At 38.5% G+C, this 23,194-nt stretch overlaps 1 protein-coding gene across 1 annotated transcript in view; it reads left to right on the top strand.

Annotated features, from left to right (window-relative positions):
• Nucleotides 1-1,433: 1,433 nt before the first annotated feature.
• The window catches only part of GALK2 (galactokinase 2), a 46,591-nt gene continuing 24,830 nt past the window's right edge, over nucleotides 1,434-23,194 (top strand). The window contains exons 1-5 of the mRNA XM_005521517.3: nucleotides 1,434-1,571; nucleotides 3,543-3,631; nucleotides 4,756-4,879; nucleotides 9,839-9,929; nucleotides 12,838-12,984. Coding sequence (XP_005521574.2) covers nucleotides 1,519-1,571; nucleotides 3,543-3,631; nucleotides 4,756-4,879; nucleotides 9,839-9,929; nucleotides 12,838-12,984 — 504 coding nt within the window. The 5' untranslated portion in view covers nucleotides 1,434-1,518. The remainder of the gene's footprint in view (nucleotides 1,572-3,542; nucleotides 3,632-4,755; nucleotides 4,880-9,838; nucleotides 9,930-12,837; nucleotides 12,985-23,194) is intronic.

Below are 23,194 nucleotides of genomic sequence, written 5' to 3'. Positions count from 1 at the left end.
AGTTTTACAGTACAAAAGAGATACACGACTCCTAGAGCAGGTCCAGCGGAGAGCTAATAAGTTGGCCAAGAGTCTGGAAATGGCTCTCATGAGGAAGGGCTGAGGGAGCCGGGCCTGTTCAGCCTCAAGAAGAGGCAACTGAGAGGCGCTTCTGTGTAAAGTGTGGGAGGATGGAATCGGGCTCTTCTTTGTGGTGCCATCCAATAGAACAGTGGGCAGAAAGTGATGCACAGAAAAGCCAACCTGAACATGAGGAAGAACTTCTTTACTGTGCAAGTGACCATGTACTGAAACAGCTTGCCCAGAGAGGTTGTGGAGGCTCCCTTACTGGAGATATTCTAGAACTGTCTGAACACAGTCCTGATCCATATGCTCTGGGATGACCCTGCCTGAGCAGGGAGGTTTGACCAGATGACCCACAGTGGGCCATTCCAACCTGAGCCATTCTGTGAAAGCTCAGCCTGTTGCTGTGACCAGCATCACTGCTCAGCTCCATTTTGCTTTACATAGTGCTGCTGAACAGTTTACCTGGGCTGCATTTACCATAAGCAAATAATACCAGAGCAGCAGTTTTAAAGACCTAAGCTCTCTAAATCCACAGACCTTGCAAAGCAATGGCTTTATAAAGATTTTTACATGTTAATTTCTGATGCTGCCTTCAACTGAGAGATGCAATCCCCACAACAGACCGGCTCTGTCTCCCCATCTCTGCAAGGCCTGCGGTTCCCACAGACACCCAGGTGCATCTGCAATATTTACTGGGTCTCCAGGTTTTCCTCTTGTTGGTCTTGTTGGTTTTGTATTATGGTTTCTGACAGTGGGTTTTTGTTGTTTTTTTTTCCCTACAGCTACTGCCAAGTCTTTTAAAAGCTGTGTTTGTATTCTGCAACTATACTAATGGGAAAATAAATATTTTACCTCAGAAAACCCACAATGAAATTTGTTACTGTGCTTCCTTCATTCTGAGCACTTAAAACTCCCTGAATAGGATGAGGGACAGAAATATAGATACCAAAATGCACAGACACCAAAACACTGAGTGAGCCTGTGAACACTTTTGAAATGGTCAGTTCCTTGCAAGTATCTGCAGCCATTAATTCCAGGGTAACAGGAGCCACGAGGCTGCCTGTTGGGAGGGGAGCTGGAGGAGCCACACACCACAAAAAACCATGGGGAAACAGATACCCATCCCTCCACGCCATGAGGGATGCGACTGTCCATTTATTATTTTCATGGCACGTGCATTTTGCAGGAGCATCGGCAGGAATACCAAAAATCGCCAAACATTTCTTTCGCACGTAGCAGCAGCTTCCCTGTCCCACGGGGCTGCGGCGGGCGCAGGGCCGAGGGCAGAGCGGCCCCCCAGCCGAGCGGCGGCGGGGTGCCGAGCGGAGCACCGCCGGCGGGGCGGGACGGGGCCGGGCCGCCGGCGCTGCCGCCCGGAAGGACGCGGCGTTCACTGCCCCGTGACTGCGGTCCCGCCGGAGCCGCCTTAGCCAGGCCCGCGGAGGAGCCGCCATGGCGGGGGACAGCCCCAGCGCCCTCCCGGTGCAGCTGGTGGAGCAGCCCAGGTGGGTGGGTCGCTCCCCGGCCCCGCTACCGCATATCCCGGAGCGGGTGGGCGGTCTGCGGGGGCCGGGGGGGTGGGAGGACGGGTGAGTAAGCCCGTCCTCACGCTTCGGGCTGAGGTGCGAGGCGGTGTGGACTCGTGGCATCGTGGTTTTTCCGTGACACGACCAGAGACTTCCCGGGAAGCTCCCGCTGGTCGGGGCGCGCCGGCCTCCGGTCCCTTCTCCCACCCACAGCAGCCGGGCCCGCCCTGACGCCCCTCGCAGGGTGTCGCTGGGGCAGCAGGAGGAATCGTTCATTCATTCATTCATTTATTCATTCATTTATTCTTTCATCATTTCGCTTACATCATTTCTCCCCCAGAGTTTTAGGGAATACTGCTTATTCTCTCGTTGCTTTTTGCTGTAAAAGGCCCTGGAGCAGAGCTGGCCTGGTCTGTCCTTGGAATGGCTGCAGCACATGCCGGCTCCTGCTCCTTGCCCATGCAGTTGCGCTCGGTGTGTGGAATTAAAACACAAACGAACCTTTTTGCTTGTGTTAGCACAGCAGAAGGGGCACTTATTAAAACGCCGGTTACTTGCATATGATTGCACCATAAATCCCACGGAAACGACAAGTCCAACATTTCCAGACTTGGAAGTGTGAAGTTGTGAGGAGTGCCTTTGCTTTAAGGCTTCTGACAATTTTCTTCTTGGTGTAGGTGCTTGAAATGCAGCGTGCGTGTTGCAACATCAAGGCCAAAGCCTGTAAATAGCCTTTCATCAGGCCTGCTTGTAAAACCCGCATTAAAAAAAGAGATCAATCAGCACTTAGATAAACATGCCCTCATGACTGCTTTGTTTGTTGTCTCTTGGTACCAACACTACTATAAAAATATCTGTGAAACAAAGCAGCATTCTAAATACTGACACAAAAAGGAATAAAGTTAACACCTAGAATTCTGCCAACAGATTCCCCCGTGGACTATATTATTAATGTGATGTAGAGAAGGGATTGTACAATGAAATGGCAGGAATTGCTTTTGCTAATTGGAAGAGCAATGTACCAGTCAATACTAGGGGAGATTATAAGAAGGGGAAATCATAGACCTAATACAGCTTTGTAACTGGGCACAAAGATAGAAAGGAACTGAAAGATATGTTTGAAAATATCGCAACAAATCATATTTTGTAGCTTTCCACTCATAAAAATGGTACAAAACATTTGAATATAAGTAGCTGAGCAGTAACATAGCCTTTACAAAGATGTACAAACTAAATAATCGTGGAATTTTCTAACATCTGTTTCTCATTGCAGTCTTCTTACTTCCACTTTGCATTAACTAGGCTTCCAGTTCCAGATTTAGATTAAATGTAGAAGTCTTATCAGGGTTTCTGTTACTGGATTTTTGTCAATAGACTAAAATTTTGCTTTCAGGTAGTTTCAAAATTAATTACTATCAAGTTTCCTATGCTTCACTAAGATAATAGCTTCATCTGTTCTCAGCCCTCATTTTCCTACTGTTCTGCATGACACACTGAAGTATTCCAACTTTGCAAACATCAGGTAGAAGGTTGGTACCTTTACAGTTGCTGGAAATAAAGCAGTATGACAAAGTTGATTTTCTTTGAACTTTCAGTAGCACATCAGGCACATCTAAATGGAAAACCTGAAGTACTTTTGCTGGCATCTTATGGAGTGAATACTGTCATAAATCTTCGGGATAATCTGAGGTTTGGAATTTTAGTTCTATGCATACATATTTATACAAAGATGGGTAGTGTCAAATATAAAAATTGATAAAAATCAAGATTAGGTTGAGTCTTCAGTGCTCTGTGAAGAGCAGAAATAAGCAGCTTAATGTCACTCCTGATGTAGCAGAGAAAACTCCACATACTTCAGGAAGCTGAATTGAATTTGCTTCAAGAAGCATTGAAACTTCCTGTCTTTTATGCAAATACAGTCCTTCTAAATGTTTGTAACCTTCCTTTCAGATTGCAGAAACTGAAGGAGATGTTTATATCAAAGTTTGGATCAGCTCCCAAGTTTTATGCTCGTGCACCAGGACGAGTCAACTTAATAGGTAAAATAGAAAAATTAACCTTATGTTATTTTACTTCATCTGTCATCATGGAAGTCTAGTAGTTTAAAACACAGAATGAAAATGCTGATCTTTATTTTTTCAGAGAAGTCTCTTGTGATAAATTGAAAATCATATATAATTTTACTATATATTTTTATAAACAACTCTACATGGATATCAATTTTGGAGAAAGACATTTACAGACAGCATTGATGGTTTTGAAAATTGGAGTAACTTGCCAGCTTATGGTTTTTAAAATTATTTAAATTTACCAAATATAACCAGCCCCACAGCAATGCACATGATAAAGCATGAAATGATTCTGCCGTCATCTCTTCTTTACTCTTCCATGGAGATGTGTCCACAGAACTTGAGTGGGTGTGATTCACTGGCAGACTGGAGAGTCATAATTATTTTGTATTTAGGTCTTACTTTTATTTCTGTAGCAGCCTTATTTTTGAGATTTCTCTGTCCATGTTAGGATTGTGTTCTCCCTGGAGCTGAGTTTCTTGCATATATTCGTAAAATAATCCTACACATTTGAAGACATAGTAAAAGGATCCTGAAAAACAGAGCTGTAAAAGTCAATTAGTTTATTGAGCAGTTAATGTTAATTTTTATCTCAGTGTTATGTGAACATCTCATATAGACTAAATAGACAGCATATGGTAACTGAGAATTATTCCCAAGGGAGAGGATGTTTACTTTACTACATACATTTTCTATTTGTTACTTTATGTGTTGTGTGCAACTGTATTACTGATTATTTAAATAATGTAGTTACCTTCATGGAAAAAGGTCCAGAAATTGTATGTACATGACAGTTCTCATTCTTGGACAATATCTAATCTACATGGTGGGGACTTTTTAAAATTTTCGTAAGCCACTGTTAAAACATGAATATTTATAAATAGGTGCAATAGATTAAAATCACTAAAGAAAGAAAAACTTTTTGTAAAGTAATAAGAAATGGAGGAAATGTACCCCAAACTTTAGGTAATAAGAGTTGAAACTATAGTAAGAAATTGTCTCATCCAGTAAACAACACTGAAGCCTTGTAGAAGTTCTGTTACTGTTATTCTAGAAAGAATTATTGCAAAGTATTTTCTTTGTTTCTTTGCTAGGAGAACACATAGACTACTGTGGTTATGCTGTGCTCCCGATGGCTATAGAACAAGATATCCTGATTGCAGTAGAACCTGTACAAACTCAACTTGTGCAACTGGCAAATACCAATTCTTTGTACTTGTATGTAATTACTTTGTTTATTCATTAATTTTTATGAACCTCTTGATGCATTGCAATACAATTTACATTTTCAGAGATCTGACAGACTTCCATTGCAATACAGAGTCTGATTGTGTAAAACAATTCCATCAGCAGATGGAATCCCACAGACTGACTCCATGCTGTGTGTATTAGTTTAGAGCAATAGCTTTGCAGCTGTTCTCTCCTACCTGTTTGTTCATATTACTCTGTAAGGCCTGTGATTTTTCAATCCTTCAAAAGTGCAATTCTGTCTTCCCTTCTTTTATCTCATCTTTCTTGATATAATCTTGATATAATAATTGGCAGCAGCTCAGTTTCTTCTGAAGAAGGGATTGAATTGTTTTGTAATCGATGACTGCAAAAGTAAGGTAGCACTCCCCTGCTCTGGAGAACCTGTGACTGTGTTTTCACAACAGCTTTAGGAACAATCCTGGCTCAAAAAACCAGTATTCCTTCGCTTCCACTTCCTCCACAGCTGTTGTTCACAGAATCATAGGCCAATTTAGGTTGGAAGGGACCTTTGAAGATCCCTTGTAAATAATCTTGTTGGCCTTCTGCTCAACTCCCTGCCAATGTCTTCTATGTATTGGGAAATCCCAAAACTGGATGCAGTATTCCAGCTATGGTCTCACAAGTGCTGAACATAGGGAAATAATCCTTCCACTCTATTCAACTTCAGGCACATTTTTCTGCCTTTTTGTAACAGACTGATACTTGTGTAGTTGCATGGCAGTTCAGATCAGGTCACTCATCCACATGAGCTTTTGTGGACATTTTACAAAAATCAGAGTACGCAGAAGCTTAGTTTAAGCCATTTTTATTGAGCCATTGGCTTAATTGGTAAATTAGTTCCTGAAAGCACAGTGTGTGGCAGCACAGGGACAGGAACATACTATCCAAATTAGGAAATACTTGAGCACATATTCCTGCTTAAAGCTCAGTTTGTTATAAACACATTATGAACTGCTGCCTGTGACTAAAACAGTTAAAAGGAATTTGTACTTCCATGCTAAGTATAAATACTCAGAGATTTTTCACTTAGTGGAGTATGTTTTCACGTTATAGCTGGGCTGAATTAAGAGTTTGACACTGCTAAAAGGCAATGGCTTAGCTTCTTTTCCTCCTAGTCTCCCTGATTCTGCTTCTAAGATCAACTCAGCCTCTGTCTTTTAGCAGGTGTAGAGTACTTGTTTGATCATAAGTAAAGTGCACTACTCTCCCATTTTTTGCTTGGATAACTTTCTGTCATTTTAGTGAATTGCCATGCACTCAGCACTAAAGCTGACTCGGGGTAAACAGTGAGAACAAGCAGTGGTGAACAGGGAAGGGAAGTGGAAGGTGTGTGTGGGACCTTTCCCTTTCTTCAACAGCAGCCTCCCACCAGGGCTTAAGCTGTGTTGCAAAATCATTCTGCAAGAGACAATAGCTTCAGAATTAAAATAGTTTTGATTAGGAAAAGTTGTTATAATGAACACTAAATAAAGCAGTAATGAAAAGGTAAACATTTTCACTTGGTCTTCAAGCTTTGCTGCATTGTATTGCAATTGAAATGGTGTTCTCAGGACAGTTCACCAAATGTAGGATTATAGCCTTTGAATTTAAATTGCACATTGTCACTATATTTTTTACATCTGTCCTGGTTTCAGTTTGAAATCATATGCTTTAAGCCATAAACCAAGAAAAGGTCTCAGAACACAGCACTAAGCATCTTGGTTTTGTTGAGACACTGTTGCTTAAAAACAAAGCTAAAACATGCCCATAATTTCATAACAAAGAAATATTTTTCAACACTTTGAATGTTACACCACATAACAAAACTGATGACAAAATGTCTTTTTTTCCCAGCCTGTTACCCTGGTAGATTTATGCCTGTGGTGAATGCATATCTATAGGCCTTTGGTGAACAAGAACTATCCCGAATCCTCTGTAGAATCACTATTTCCTTTTTCATTCTTATTTTGTGAACTGGTAAACATTGGAGCAGTTCTGTAGCACTCCTCCACCCTGATTGTTCATGTTAACTTTTAGTAGAAATTAAACAGAGAACAGGTTGCTGGAAAAACCACGTATTTGTTTTTCATCATAAATTATCTCAATTGATCTTATGCCTTTTATGTTATTGGGACTAAAAAGGTATTCAAAACTTACATTCTTTTGAAGTTCCTGATACCTCCCCTTCACAAAACATCTTTGTAATTGAGAAGTATGTGTAGAGAGAATATCTGACGTTTATACTTCTCAAAATGCCTTCAGAAGTACCAGAGGATGGTAATTACCAATCAGTTTGTCTCATGACAAAACCTGGAAGTTTTGTTTGTTTTTAAATCAGGGTTTTTGTACAGAAGACTCAAACAGATAAACTAACATTGACAAGACAATAAGATTCTGTGAGAAAGAGCCAAATTGATCTCTCAAAAATAAGGATTATTTACTATTCAAGCAGTAAAAACCACCTCAGTCACACTACCTGGAAGTCCCATCTCTTCTAATTATACAGAAAAATTGAGGTTTTTATGTCTAATTATGGAGAATTGACATTCTTTCCCTAAGCATTCTTTAAAACTGAAAGGCTGGAACAGACAGTATCAGAGTATTTTTATTTCATGGGTATGTTTTTCCCAATCTTTTATTTTATTTTGTTATAAAGTTCTTGTATTAAACTGACTAATTTTCAGTAGACGGTTCAAAGGCAAGCATGAAGATTTACTGATTTAAGATAAAGCTAGGCTATTTAGGAATGATTTTTTATAAAAAAACTGAATATAATAGCAAAAGATAGATTTAAGGATTCTGGGGATTTTGACAGTCCCACATTCTGTGTTTGTGTGAATTATGTCCATATAAAGCCTGCCAAAATCAAAGCAAATTTTTTTGCTTTCATTTTCTATGTGAGAAGATTGCAAAAAAGAGAAAAATGCATTTTAAGAAGTCATTATTTTAATTTATCTTGAGAACCAGCAAATATAGTATGTGTCTGCTTGTTCATTGAAATGTTACTCTGTCTGACAGGGTAAAAAGAAATATGAAGATAAAATATTTTAGAGCTCTTCTTTGAGACAAAGAGGATTCCTTTTCTCTTAACTGCTTTCACATAAGGTTGCTTTACACCAACCTTGATTTTTTACAACAATTATTTAAGATTATTGTAGGAAGCAAGCATAAACAAACAGAATTTTCAAACCTTTGTTACTGATAACAAGTATTTTCTATTTTACAAACATCTCGTGCGGGGGCTATTTTATTCAAAAACCATGAGCAAGTTGATGTTTTATTCTCTTGGAGATCATTCTAAATGCACACGAATCTGATACTGGAAAAATTTAAAGCCATTCTCAAAGTTTCCTAGCAGTCTAATCTCAATACTCACTTTCATTTAGTTTGTGTTCCTCTACAAAACCTACTAATTTCTGTCACTAGCTTTGTGCAATTCTTTGCTGCTTCACTGTTGATAAAATCCTCTTTGTTGCACTAAGATAGCAGCTTACACATTAAACTGTACACCAGTATGATGGGTTTGCACTGTAATTAAGGTTGAACTTGAATGTATAACTGGCAAAATGGGAATTCTAAGTTGATACTCGAAGTACAAGATGTGTTATGTGCCGTGGAGCTGGAAATAGGTTGTAGGCTGGGAGTACAAGTGGAGTTCCTCACTACAGTGGGGCAAGCAATAGACTAGATGAAGTGTGGGGCCACTGCAACATTGCTTGTTGCTTTGGGGGTTGCATGACACAAAAATGGAAGCCTTAAAGTGCACCAGAATAAAGTGAGCTTTTCAGACATTGCTCGAAGACAATTATATCGTAGTAAAGATTCTTTTTATTTGCATAACTTTTTCTCCATAGGTAACAGAATAATTAACTGAAAAAAACATCTTTTCACTGGCATCCATTACAAGTATTAATTAGTGAAGTCCTTTTGGACAAAAATCAACCCAGGAAATCAATAATCTATGTAGTTTACTGGGACCAGTGAAAGAAAGAAAAATCCCATCCTCTTAGGAGGTGCAGACTGTCCCCTGAAGTATTGTTTCTTGAAACTGGTTTTATTACTGTTAAATATTTCCAGGAATTCAGCTGCCTCTGTTCATATTCTTTAGCAGACCTTGCCTTGTAGAGCACATCTTAATCTGGAATTTCTGAATATTTTTAATTTGGTTTCTTGATGTTCTCAGTACCTTTGCTGTTTCTGTGTTGGGCACCTGCTGTCATGACATCAAGAAGATAAAGTTCCTGAGTGTTCAGGGGTACAAGACTGCCAAACAGCTTGCACACCTTGGGGACTGATGCACCTCGTTGAGGCCTCTGCATGTCACCCATGCCAATTTTGACAGCACCTAGCTGTTCTTTAGGAACATTCAAGCTCACTATTTTTATTATTTTGAAAGAAAGATGGAGTAGGAATTATCCTGGAGGAAACAGATAAAGTATTTAAACCAAATATTTTTGTCTTGTAACATACATGATATAATTCTGCAGCATTTGGCCACTTTCAGTGAAGTGCCATTCAGAGCAAAGGTAGTGAAGATGATATCCTGAGCAGGAATTACCAGAGAGCCTGAAGTTTATCTGTCTCTTGTCAAGGTTTGACAAATATGATTATTTAAATTTTCACTTCTAAGAAACCATGATAGCTCACATACATGATGGAAGTCATCCTGCCTTAATTAAGGATGTCAAGGGCAGCTTAATTTCTGGATTTATTTAATATATTCTTTATAGTTAATCAAGAATTCTTATGCTTTCATCTAAAATAACCATATAGAAATGATTAATAAAGAAGATATGTAAAAAGATCAAACAACAAACCAAGACAGAAAACATTGCACTGAAAACTATCAAACCAGTTTTGTCCATCAGCAGGTGGCAGTAACAAGCCACGTTTTTTCAAACTAAATTAAATACAAATTAAAGCCTCAAGGTTTTTCTGTTTTTGCAGGGATTTCAGTACTAGTGTTAATAACATTCAGATTAACAAAACCAAACCTCAGTGGCATAACTACTTCCTGTGTGGACTGCAGGGTATTCAGGTAAGCCAAATCCGTTTTATTTATGAAATTAATGTAGAAATAAAATACAACAAGAATACCTATTTACCTTCAAAATGTTTCCCTGCATTCTGTAGCTTTTTTTAAACATACATTGAAGTATTTTTATGTTAAATCTTAAAGAGGAGATATGAATGAGTTTGCTTCAAAATATTTGCAGAGCACTATTTTCATCTCTATAAAACAAATTACAATAGCAAATAATTGCTTAGGAAAGTTGTGATCAAATATTATCAGGATGATATTCCTGTGTTTTGAAGTTAGAAGGAATGCTATCCAATGGAATTATTTAATTAAAATCTGCTTTGAAAAAGGTTTGGAGGTTTGTCTTTCAGGACACAAAGATTGTATCTTAGCCCTTTTCTTTCTATGGGAGCATTTAAAAAACATAGACTTCCATTAAAGCTGAAAACCTATAATTTGTGCTCAACAGCTGAGTGAAGCTGATTCATGCAGTAGGCAAAAGCAAATGCAAAAGCCAAGTAAACAACACACAGAAGAAACCATTAAGAACCATTACTCATCCTGGTTTTCAGAGTTTGGAATTTGAATGGGATTTTCAGAATGTCCTGAGTTAAAAGTGCAGCTATGCAGGAAGGGGCACACTTACGGTAAAGGCAGGAGCACAAACACACAGATGTTTTCCTGTCTGCCCACTCCAGCTTTATCTCCCTGGGGAGCTCCCCTCTCCAGACTGACCTGAGAACCCAACTGTTGTGCAAGCAAGTGCTGGTCGTCAGTGCTGCCCTGAGAGGTGGCCTTAACTCATCATCGAGGCTCTTGGAAATCTCACCTGCTGTTTGCAGATGAAGCACAGAATTCACAGAATTCATGGCCCTTTCAGGGATAAAAAAAAAGGTGACTTCTCTGCTCGATGGCAATCAAATTATGTTTCTGGAAGGACAGATGGGCTAAACAGTGGTAGCAGGTCAGGAACAGGGCACCATAGCCAACCCAAATTTTGGGTAAATGTGCTTTTTAAAGCACATGAAGTTTGCCTCAGTATAGGCCATCTAGGTCACCCCACAGGATGGTCCAATAGATAAGGACTGCAACTGTTGAAAAGCCTACCTCAGACCTGCCACTGGAGTCTTCAAAATACAATATTCAGAACAATTAGAGCCACAGATCACTTTCTTACAATTCACAGGTCCTAAACAGCCCCCTGTTCCTATGCATAGACCCAAATAAATTACTTTTGTGTGCAGTAACATGAGTAACATGAGTATTTTCAATTTTGTATTGCTCAGTAACATAGGCATTTAAATTGCAGTAACTGTAGAGATATAGATTAGGTTTCTTTACAGTATATCCTTTCTTGCATTAAGGCTTGCATGACCAATTGACTTTATTTATTTTGCAGTCTGCTACTGAGATTTGTTTTCTAAGGACAAGCTTTCATACTTGAAGGTTAATTTGCAAAGCAGGTTTGCAGACTCTAGTACTGGCAGAAAATAAGCATAAATGTTACAGACTTAAGAAACTCTGAAATACAAGTACTCAGAGGGTCCAGCGGGATAATCTGTTTATATTAAGTTGAACATGCTATCCTTTTGGGACAGAACTGTTGCAGAACTTGGCAAAGTCCATTTTCATTTTTGAAACTGAAGTACGTTTCTATTTAAACATCGCGTGATAAGTCTGCAAGCCTGATTCACGTTCAAGACAATCCAGAAACTGTGGATCAGTTTCTGGTTACTCAAGCATTTTCTGTTTATGAACAAGCCTGTCTAGTGTTCTTCATGAAGGGGCATGGGCAGCAATAGTATTCTAGATATGAATTTCCTTTATTTGTAAAACAGGAAATTCAAAATAGATTTTGAAGTGATGGTAGAAGATTTTAAAGGGGGCTTTTTGTGTTTGCCAATCTCTACCATTGGTATTTATGGTTGAAGTTCTGTCAGTAAAAGTAGGAAAAATCTCTTGAAGGCGAACATTTCTTTATGAAAGTACTGTTATTTTTTATGATTATTGACACAGTAACATAGTTTATTGACATATAAATTGCATCAGAAGTTATCTATTCATATAGCCCCACATACAGTCAATGATTTTGTAATAAGTATTGAATGTTTGTTTCAAACTAATAGCAGAGAAAAATTTTTATAAAAGTGATTATGAATAAAAAGACAAAGCAACTAAAGAATAATTAAAAGAGTACGTACATGAGGATTTATGACTTCTGGATTAAATGTATTATCTGTGATATCTATCATGTATGTTAAAATACTTTAAACTTCATTCAAAAAATAGCATGCCAGAGACCAGCCCCGCTGGTAGGTGTGTCCTTGTGACCCTAAAGCACAGAGTTCCTTAAGTACCATTGTGGTTTTCCCAGTGTCGGTCCTGTGGGTGCTTCAGGACATGAGTATTTGGCTTTGAAAACAGCTGCATGGCTACTGGTTCCCCCTTGGCGTTGTGTGGCTCCCTAATACCACGTGCCAGTGTTGGAAGTGAAACATAAAGTGGACCTTGAGCTTTTTGTGGTGCCTAAAATGAAGAGCTGTTAAGAAAAAGACAAAAGTAGGGTATAAAAGGATTGGTAACTTTGCACTGTCACAACGGCAGCTCAAAGCAGAGCCAGTTGCTGCAAAACCCACCCACGAAGCTTGGTAAATTCTTGGGCGTGCAGCCCATCCTGAGTTCTGCTAGGGGTAGTTATATGTTTGTGTACAGCAATTGCAGACATACCTTTGGCTGAAGCCTCACCATTGGCTTTGTTTGTAAGGAACAGAACGAAAATTTTGCTTTTGCTTTATTTTGGAGGTAACAGAAGCAGGTCCTTGCTTCCAGCAACTCAGCAGAAGGATTCTCTTTCTAAGTATCAGAAAATTGCAAGCCTGAGCCTGTCTGTACTTGAAACTAAGATTGTTTATTTTTTCATTGTTAGGAACATTTTGGTCTTAATAACCCAACTGGAATGAATTGTCTGCTAGATGGAACCATCCCTCCAAGTTCTGGTCTCTCTAGCTCCAGTGCTTTGGTGTGCTGTGCAGGACTCGTGACACTCCGAGCTAATGGAAAAACCCTCTCTAAGGTAATTTACTGTAAAACACGAGAGTGTCAGCAGTAAAATTCTACTTAAAATTAAATATTGTTAATGCCTGTAAACATTAAAAACACGATACAATTGTTTTTGCAAAGAGTTGTTGGATATAAACTTAAGATATTGCACAATTGAGCAAACATCTTTGGCCAAATTTTGGCAGGATTTGAATTTGGCAAGAACACAGGCTTGCATTAAAGCTGAAAAAAGGAGCATTATTGTAAGCCTGTATTTTGGCCAGCCATCAGGTCCATGCCTGGACCAGATGTGCTATCTGTAGGCCAGGGCTGAGGATATATGTGCTGAAGCATGTGGACCACACCCCCGAGGCCTTTACTCTCTCCCTGAATGACTTTTCATGGCTTTAACAGCAGAGCATCAACATCTGTTGGAGGCCTGTGGAACAATTTCTTGATAAATTATGTAATCAGCACAAAGTAGAGGTAAAATTCTTCCATCTGACTCTCCTTATTCTCTTCACAGTTTTTTTGGAATGAACATATTTACAATCCAAAATGTATTCCTCACTTTTAAGCAAACATTAGTCTAAAAACAAACCCCAAGTATGTGACCTGTTAGCAGTACAACTGTTAGCACTGTTTGGCTTGTGTAATACAGATTTCTGGAAGAGTCATGGTTCTTGAAGGTGCCATATGGGAATGAAGTTCTCTCTATTAAAAATGTCTGGTTAAGTGAAACTAGGATCTTAAATTAGAACATTGTCAGGAAAAGAACAGATCTAAATGTGACTGTTACACGTATTTGTGCCTATTGTCTAAGACAGACATTCCCAAATTGTGGTACGAAGCCAACTGAAAGTGGCACATGATGATGGCAGCTGTTAACTCTGCTTTTAACAAGAACTTCTCTGAGCCGTAAGGTGAACAGATCCACAAAACAGAAGGTTTTGTTGAGATTTACTTCTCAATGAAGCTGCAGTTGCAGGAGTGCTCTCAGCAGTGATTGCACAGTCCCACATTGCTCAGGCAGAAAGGAGCAGGGTTGGTGAGGCAGGAAGCTTTTTAAGTAGGAGGATGTGGCTACAGTTACTGTCACGCGGACTTGTGTTGGTGTGTGATCAAAGGTCAGTAAGGGGTTGGACACTGTAAGAGAGGCTTTAGTTTGGGAGGTGAGATGTGTAGAGCAGTGGTAGATGAAAACATGGAACTGAGGATCCTTCTCAGATGAATGAGACTGCAGTTAAAGGGTTAGAGGTGACAGAATGTGTACCTGGCCTGACAAGAAGCTTCTGGTTTTGCATAGATGGTCCTACCACAGGTCAGCACCATCTCTGATGGTGGTCACCTCAAGAGCGAAGCTTGGGAACAAATGATCCAAATCACAGGAGTGCACGTGTTCAGAAATTTGTATCTGCACAATCATAAAATTGACAGAGGTCAGAAAGTCCAAAATTTACTAGGTAGTAAAAATCTGTATCTGGAAAACCAGAAGCCAGGTTTTCATTATTCCAATTCTGCACAGTGTTCTTCAGAGAATAAATGATACAGTGTGTATCTTGAGCTGAATTTACACGTGGCTTGGGAGTACTGGCCGGCATTATGCCAGACTTACTGAAAAGAAAGGTGCAAAACTCTGTCATTTTCATAGAAAATTAGAGAAGAACAGAAGGAAGACAGAGACTCCAATGAATGTCTTTTCTTCTCCTCATGTGTCCTATTCAATCCTCTTCTTGCTAGTTGAAAAATGTGCTGAAAGTTAAGCTTGTGTCTGAAATACAGTTGGACAAACACAAGAGACACAATTGCACATTTTTGTCAGGAAACCCTGCTGTCTGCTGCCAGATATTTTGGACTTGTGATGAAAAATGAGCAATTAATGTACAGATGAGACTTCTCAATAGCCACCATAGGAGCAGTTAAGAACATATCCAAGGTTTTATATGCTTGCATAGACCAAGGCACCTTGTGTCGTGGCTAGGAGAGAGGGTGACAGCTCTGAAGACTGATTGCTTTTGTCCAGGCTTTTCAAGTCCCCAGATCTTACAGGACAGTAAAAACTCATTCAGTGCTTTTGGCTAATTTATGATTTAGCATTGGAGACTTCTTATATGTAGCTAAATTCAGAGTCTCTGTTGCACTGGATTTATGCTTAGCCTTGCAGAATTGCCTTGTATAAGGCAGGACTAGTCTGAGTATAAATTAGAGCAATCTAGACATGTGAGTCCTCAGAAGTATAAAACGTGCTCTGGGCTCTTCTTGCCAGCTCCTAATGCATCCTGTGCTGGTGTCAAATGGGATCTGTGCAGGATCCAGTCCTGCTGGCTCTGTGTCAGCAGGGAGCTCCCCCATGGCAGGGAAATTCTTAGCTGAGCACAAGTAGGGGCTTTCCAGATCCTTTCCACTAGAAAGCAAATCAGAACCGTGCATTTTTAAGGCTCTGGATATTTATGTGTTTGTTTATTTTAAATAAGAAGTATCACTTTACCCCTCCCATCCATCTTTTTTTTTCCAAAGGCTTTATAGTTCTGAAAGTTGTAAACTGTAGTATTTATAAGTAACGATATTTGGTTATGATGGTAATTTTATGAGAAAAGATTGACTTTTTTCTCCTCACTAGTCTGATGGACTTTGCAAAATCTCAGTATGATGGTTTGTAGCAGGAAGACAGGAAACTTTTGGCTTTGGAATGAAATTTGGCTGAATCGTAGGGCTTCTGTAGCCAAAGTTATGAAAAAATGACCTTTTACTGAATGGAACATTTATCTGTTTTGTTTCTGTGAAACTATTTTTATGAGAATATTTTAGTTATACGCTCTTTTGCCTGATAAATGTAAGTTTAGAATAGTTGCTGTAGAGTAAAAGTCATTGAAATTTAGAGCTTTTATGAGATAACACTTCCAGTGTGAGGTTTGGTCCCAGAAAATTAAGAGCCAAAACTCCACAAAATTAAAAAAACATTGTAAAAGCATGGCTAGAATTTCATGGTGGCTAATTTTAAAAATAGCACTTTTTTGACATTGAAAACAAAATCAGAAAAAAACATGCTCTCACTAATTGTCTGTAGCAGTCAGCAATAGGGCATTGTTTCAGTGAGCATACAATATTTTTTTAAAAAACCCATCGTACACATACACAATAGTTAGGAAAAATACCAGTTCAAGACAATTCAGCCAGATGTGCAGTGCTAACCAGTTGCAGCAGTGCAATAGCATTCAAGTAACAAGATGGAAAATGTAGAATGTGATCTTTAAAAAGAATCCATTTTTCTCCTCCAAACAGGATACCAATCTAAGGCCGTGTTGGCATCTCTCAAACAGCAGTAATGCTCAGTAGTAGTAGCTCTTGATTTTAAAGTAATTTTTATTTCACTGTTACAAAATCAATCTTTTGTATAACTTTTCATCAAGAGATGATACTTTTTGTAAAGGAAACATAATAATGTTCTAAAGTGTCCCAGCTTTGTGTTTCATGGTAGGAATTAATGAGTACAGAAAATCACTTAGGACTGAGTAACTAGATTTACTTGAAAGGTGTGATGATAGTGTTGTCCAAATGTTAGATTTTTGTGAAAGTAAGGCCTGTTCAGACACCTCAACATTTTTTTTCTGTTACTCAAGGCTGGGTAGCTGTGCACATACTTATTGGGAAGAAGAGATCAAAAGTGAATAGGGTTTATCTAATTAAATGTGAAATATTTAGCTTAGGAAGGGGAATCATATTTGGCTTTCTCTAGACTGAGGAAAAGCTAAGACAGACAGAATAAATAAAAGACCTAAATCTAATCAGTAATGGCACAGTGTCCCTTCATTTCATTTTTCCCAAAATTCATATGAATTTGAGTGTGGGTGTTAAACATTTTTAAACAATATTTCAACAGTTACTATATCTGCTAGTGTCACTGGGTTCAATGGGAGAATAGGTATGCCATCTGGAATACTTTCTACTTTCTGAAGCCTTTATAAAATAAGGAAAGTACTTGAGTTGAACCCTTTACCACTCCTAATCCATAGCTGTCTGGCAAGAAAACCTGTGATTTTATCCATACTGATAGTATGACTTTGAAATTAGTAACTTGTGCTGATAATACTCCTTAGGATTGAATTATAATTTATTTCATTTCGTTTAAAAATATTTCTTTTTATAATTTATTTTATTGATCTATAAGTAGTCTTTGATAGATGCATGCTCAGGTTAATTATATGAGAAACCAAATTGTTTACACAACAAATGGCACATGGATACTGTATTTTAAAGTACTATTAATACAGAGAAATGCTACAGTTCTTTTCTCCCTGTGGAATTGAAAAAACAGGGCTCTTGTTAAGCTTGGCTGGGTGTTTGCAATCAAGGGGGAACAGAGTACTTTAGAGCAGTGGTAATCAAAGGCCATAATCTCTCATCAACCAAATTGATAACCTTCTATTTGAGCATGTTAGGGGGCAGACAAGTCAAGCTAAGATTGCTAAGATTGCTGTGCTTATGAGGACATCCAGATACTATCTGACAAATATATTCCCATTCGGGAAAAAAGTAAGCATAATTACCTTGCAAGACATAGATGAAGTTCAGCTAATTGGGATTTTATGTGCAAACTGGAAGCAGATGGTAACTTTCAGCAACCTATTCCTAGTCAAGATGAGATATTAAAAAAAAAGGCATTCCTGGGGGTAAAATAACCTCAAAAATTTGGGCATAATTTTATACCTTACTAAATGAAACATAGTACCTTATATTTCAGAAGTTATTTTTATACCTATATGCACATATATAAAAACATGCACAGATTGGGAAAAAAAAATGACAGTCTGACTAGAGTTGAAATATGTTATATGATGGAGAATGTTTCCTTCTTACTTTAAAACACTCATCTTTATCTATAAATGTTTCTTCTGCCTTTTCAGTCTTGTGTATTGTAAACCAAACTCTGTAGAATTTAATAGAAAATCTACACTACATTTGCTATTAAATTACCAACATTATTTGTTGTAAAGGAAAGCAACAGTCTGAGTGACTTCTCAGATTAGTTTGCCAAAATGGTAAGGAATGTTCATTGGGGGACCGTTACTCCATTTCCATTGAGGGAGTAAATATATGCACAGCACTTTTGACTGAATTGATACTTAAATACTCCAGTTACTTAAATTTGCATGCTGAAGAGAATTCTGGAGCACTGAAAATAACAGTGCTAAAAATAACTAGCATTAACTAATTCATTCTCTTCATGGAGCTTCCATTCACAAACAATAAAATTAAAAATGAGAAGAAAACTGGGTTACTTTAAAGATCAGTTACCATTACTACTACACTGTAGTATATAGAAAATCTAGCACACTTGGGCCAAAATTAACTACATTAAAACACTGAGGCAGCTGTAATTTAATACTATCATTTTACTGAGAAGATTGCTTTATTTTGGCTGCTGTCATTCTGGATTTGTGTATATCAAGTTTCTGTGTAATGTAGGGTGAGCTGTTCCAAAAAAATACTAAGCAACACTAATTCTGTTTTACTAACAAATATTTGTCTGTCTCCTACTCACTAATTTTCTTACTCTTTTAAGGGGTTTACTCTTACACAAGTTTACTTCTTTGAAGGGCTGTGTGAGATTGAAAGGGATTGATCACTGGTTTGGAACATATTAACAGTGACAGTTATATAGGGACAAATTCTGTCACAGTTTACACTCTGTCCAGATCCATTATTGCATGAGTGACAATCAGAGCAGTTGGCCCTTGGCGTCTTTGTGAGCAAGAGGACTACTAAATGTGAAATTCCCATATCTGTCCTCACTCAGATAATTATTTAGTTTTCTATTTTTAGGGGTTTTTTTATAATTAAGGGATCATCTGTTCACTTTCCTTATTCATAGGATATCTAAATACCTTTCAACACTTAGGTCTTCATGCTCATTATCACTAAAATCAAACTCATAGAAAGTAAAATAAATGATGGGGCAACAGAGAATCAAGTGAGCTGTATGGGGTGGGTTATAATTTATCAATTCTTTGACTTGAAAGACCAGAAAGACTCAGCTGGAAATCTAAACCTGAATTTGAGGTGTTCCATATTGAAACATAAGTAGAGAAAAGCACATATTAGTGAAAAGTATCATTTTACTGAAAATTCACTTTTTCCATTAAAAATCCAAAACAAGGTAACATGATGCAGAGCTACTGATGAGTTCTTATTACAAGAAATCTCTCCATCTAGAGTAACTACACATAAGGCAACTAATACTAAAAAATCTTTGTCAGACTAAATTATATCTCCACTGATATGATTTCCCAGATTAGACTTTCTGCATGCTGGATAGAAAATCTCGTGACTCAAAGATAAAACAGATTTAAGTGATAGTAATTTCTTTCTTTGTAACTCAAGATTGACTTGCTCCTTATCAGGGAGAACCTTAAATTGTTTCAAACAAAAAGCAGGAGTAGTTAGTAGAGTCTTAGATCAAAAGCTGGCCCAGGTCTGCACAAGGGGTGCAGTTGCCTGCTAGACAAAGGGGTGTTACCTTCTGCAATAGGATACATTCTGAACAGACTTCAGAATTAAGCTTCACAAACCAACAGCCTAAAAAATACATTTTGAAAACTGTTAGTTTTAGATATTTCCTAGTGCTCCAACTAACATTGTCTAAAACCTGACAGCAGCTTCCTTAGGTAATTAATTTACATAAATTTCTTAATGCTTAATTGTTTGTTAGTGAATTGCATGCACTGAGAATCTTCTAGTGATGTGGCTTTATATTGTTTTAATTATGGATATTCTAATTTATTGTGTTGTATCTTTTCTTATTGGATAAACAGCAAAAAACCCCAGTGTTAATCTATCATGAAACTTACTGATTCTAAACATCTCCCATGGAAGCGCAGCCAACTTGGCATGCGTACTTGCCAACAGCTATAAAAGTAGTGTTTGTGTGGATGGTATTTGGTCTGGCATTCAAAAGCTGCAATATTCCGTGTTTCTTGACAGATCACCAGGGAGACTTCAAGGTTTTACTCACCTGCCAGCTACTGCTGCTGTCATGTTACGGTCATCCCTCCCCCGTGTTCAGAGGCTGAACAAAGCCAGTGTGTAAAGCAGCTTGGGGTATTGCTAGAATAATTTCAGGTATTTTTAGTTCCCATTCCACCTACCCCACTCCCTGACCTCACTACAGTCAGCAGAAGGGAACAGTTTGCTTCAGCTCTGTCACTGCCAGGTTTAAACAAAGGGACTTGGCACAGGAGTGGCAGATGTGGTCACATAATCACTCCTAATGACTCCAGTACACCAATCTCAGGGAAAGAGGTGGAATAGTAGTGCTGAACTGCTTGAGGTTGCATTACAGTGTGCTTATGTTAACACTAATTAACACTCACTTTTTGTGGCTCATTTGTCACATTAAAATTGCAAATGATACAGTGACATTTTCTCTAAGGTGTCTAAGAAACGCTGTTAAGTCTGTCTTTCTCCTTTCTTACCAACCAAGATAGTTAAACTGATAAAGATTTAGGAAAAAGCCACATGGAATGATTAAAGGTACAGAATGACCACCATAAAAGTGTGTTAGGACTCTGGAAAAAATCACTTAAAGGAGGAAGGGTCAGAGATCCATCACATGATGAATGTAATTGATCTAGTGGATGGGAATCAATTGTTTGTTGCCCCCTCAAGTGTTTAGATCCAGCTGGTATGAAATAAAGCTGGTCAGATGCACATTAATAATCAAAAGGAGACAGTTCTTCACCTGACAAGGTGTAGCAGTCCTTGTTCCTGGATGATCTACATGTTAAAATTATGCATGAGTTAAAAGGGAGTCTGGACAAATCCACATGTAAGAAATCTGTTGTTGGTAACCAAGGGTGCAGAACTGACATTCAGCCTAGGGAACTCCCTATCAAAATATAAAGTCCTGGGGAAATAAGATCCTTACTTGGCCTCTGGTCCATACTAAGATCCCACTTTCAGTTACAAGATACAGGACTAGAAGTGGTATTGGTTTGATCCACAGAGGCTGATTTATCTTCATATGTTCTATATTTTATTCTGACTCAAGCCTTTTAATAAATTTTATCGAGCTAACAATCCCTTACTTGCTTACGGGCACGTGTTCAGGCACATGATGGGATTCTGGGGCTTGTCCTGGGCAGGGCCAGGAGAGGGATTTGAAGATTCTTGGGGGTTCCTTCCACATCAGGATATTCTGGGATTCTGTGATTATATGCACTTCCCTTTATGGCTAGATTGCTGGGTTCTTTGGGGTTTTTTTGGGGGGGGTGAGATCAAAGGAAACATCTCCCGATGTTTGAGCTTTTTGAATTACTATGCTAAATATATCACTTTGCTTGTTTAACAGTGTAGATGACAGCTCAGGACTTACTGTCCCCACCATAGTTACAGTTCACCTGGTCTAGTTAGTCCTGTTGGAACAGCTTCCTGCAACAATAGTACAGAAATTCAGAGGGCAGTAACATATGTACACCTCACAATAGGTGAGCTAAGGAAATTTTTAATATATCCAAATAGTTTTTTAGTAGAGTCATAATGCTACTATTCAGACCCGTTTCAACTATGATTTTAATATATTTCTGTCCCACTTTTCATTACCATCATATGAATAAGATTTTAAATCTACCCTGCAACCGTTTCCCTAGGACTATATTCCTTACAACTCTTTACAAGAATAAGCCACAATGCTAGAAATAGGGAGATTTTTGAATTCTCATTTCAGCTTTGTGACTGACTCACATGACTTTGAACAAATCATTTAAGTATCTGTGCTGTCTCTAAGTTGAAGATAACAGCAGCCTTATAGGAATGCTTTTAAAGTAAACTATGTAAAATTCTATGAAGATTTAAATTGTGATTTACTAGTATTTTTGAAATACTGCTTTAGGGATGGAAAAGCATGCTAATGAGCCTTGGGTGCATAGAACTAGCTATGTTTTGTGGCTGGCTCAAAGTGATCTCTCATATGAATCAGAATGTGTGGGATGCAAGTGGAGTCTGTGTGCAGATGGGGTTTATTCTTTCTCTGTATTTCACATGGTGCTTCATGAGGAACAAATAAGTGCCTTCACCAAGTTCAGTGAGAAAGCCTGTTCTAGGACTTGTGCAGAACTCAATAGGGCTAATATTATTTTATATACATAACAATAGTATGTGGAAGTCTACCAAGGAGTGTCAGGCCCCCTGTGGTAGGTATCAGCCTGACAGGTGATGCTGTGCTGCCTGGAGTGCAGTCCCCCTAAATGTGACTGTGAGAATGCTCAAAATTACTTCGCAGGAACTGCAGTGCATCCAGAAGGAAGGCATTCTGTGCCCAGGTATTGTTCAGACAGCCATTTGAGATGTTGCCAAACTGTGCAGTGAAATCTGGTATCTGAGAAGCTCTGTATTTTCACATGTCAGACATACACAGAAAAGATATAAATAGCAGATGATCCGAACAGTTCCTGTCCTAAAGAGCTTCAGAGTGTTGCAAGTTAAATGGAAACAAGGCATTTCTCAAGATAGGCAAAAGCTATTTCCTTTTATTATTACATGGTTCTCACAGACCTTTTCCCTTAGAGATATTTTCTGTGGAAACCTAAACTCTAAGAACTTGTGTAGTAAAATGTGGGTTTTTTCACTTTCTAGTAATGAAGTCATGCATATTTATAGCATTATCATGTAAGAATCCCAAGTAGCAATTACTAATTAGAAAGAGGGGGAAAATACTCCTCATTTTACTGAGGAAATGGAGCCATGATGAATTAAAGTGACTTTCCCTGACTCACAAGAAACTTAATGTGGAGCTAGAAATTGAGCCCAGGCCTCCTGAAATTCAGTTCACTGTTTCAGTCATATCCATTCAGACATTTCCAAGTATCAAATATGTACACAAGACTCTCCAGTTTAGTCTTCACATTAGTTTCCAATGAAACTTTGCCCTTTCACTCATTTTAGCAAAAAGGCAAACATTTTCCCATTTGTCTCAACAGTAAGTAGAAACTACTCTCTATACAGATGACAATTTCCTCTCCATTCACATGCTTCTCATCCTAGTATTAAAGGCCAGCCTGTGTCAGCAAGGACCCATTTAAATTAGAAACCAAATAATATTTCAGGGATGCCTTGGGCTGTCTTGTGGACAGGGTTCTTTGCAACCCTTGCCAGTTACTACTTGGTGGTCCTGCCAATCCTTGCTAAGTTTCAAAACAGAAGTTGCTCAAGCTGGAGCAGCGCTGCTTGCCCAGCATACGCAGCAGTAC

This window comes from Pseudopodoces humilis, chromosome 16, assembly GCF_049639895.1.
Source record: "Pseudopodoces humilis isolate 2021_Gansu_Grassland_sample_001 chromosome 16, ASM4963989v1, whole genome shotgun sequence".
Classification (NCBI taxonomy): domain Eukaryota; kingdom Metazoa; phylum Chordata; class Aves; order Passeriformes; family Paridae; genus Pseudopodoces; species Pseudopodoces humilis.
This window is presented reverse-complemented; position numbering and strand designations above follow the sequence as displayed.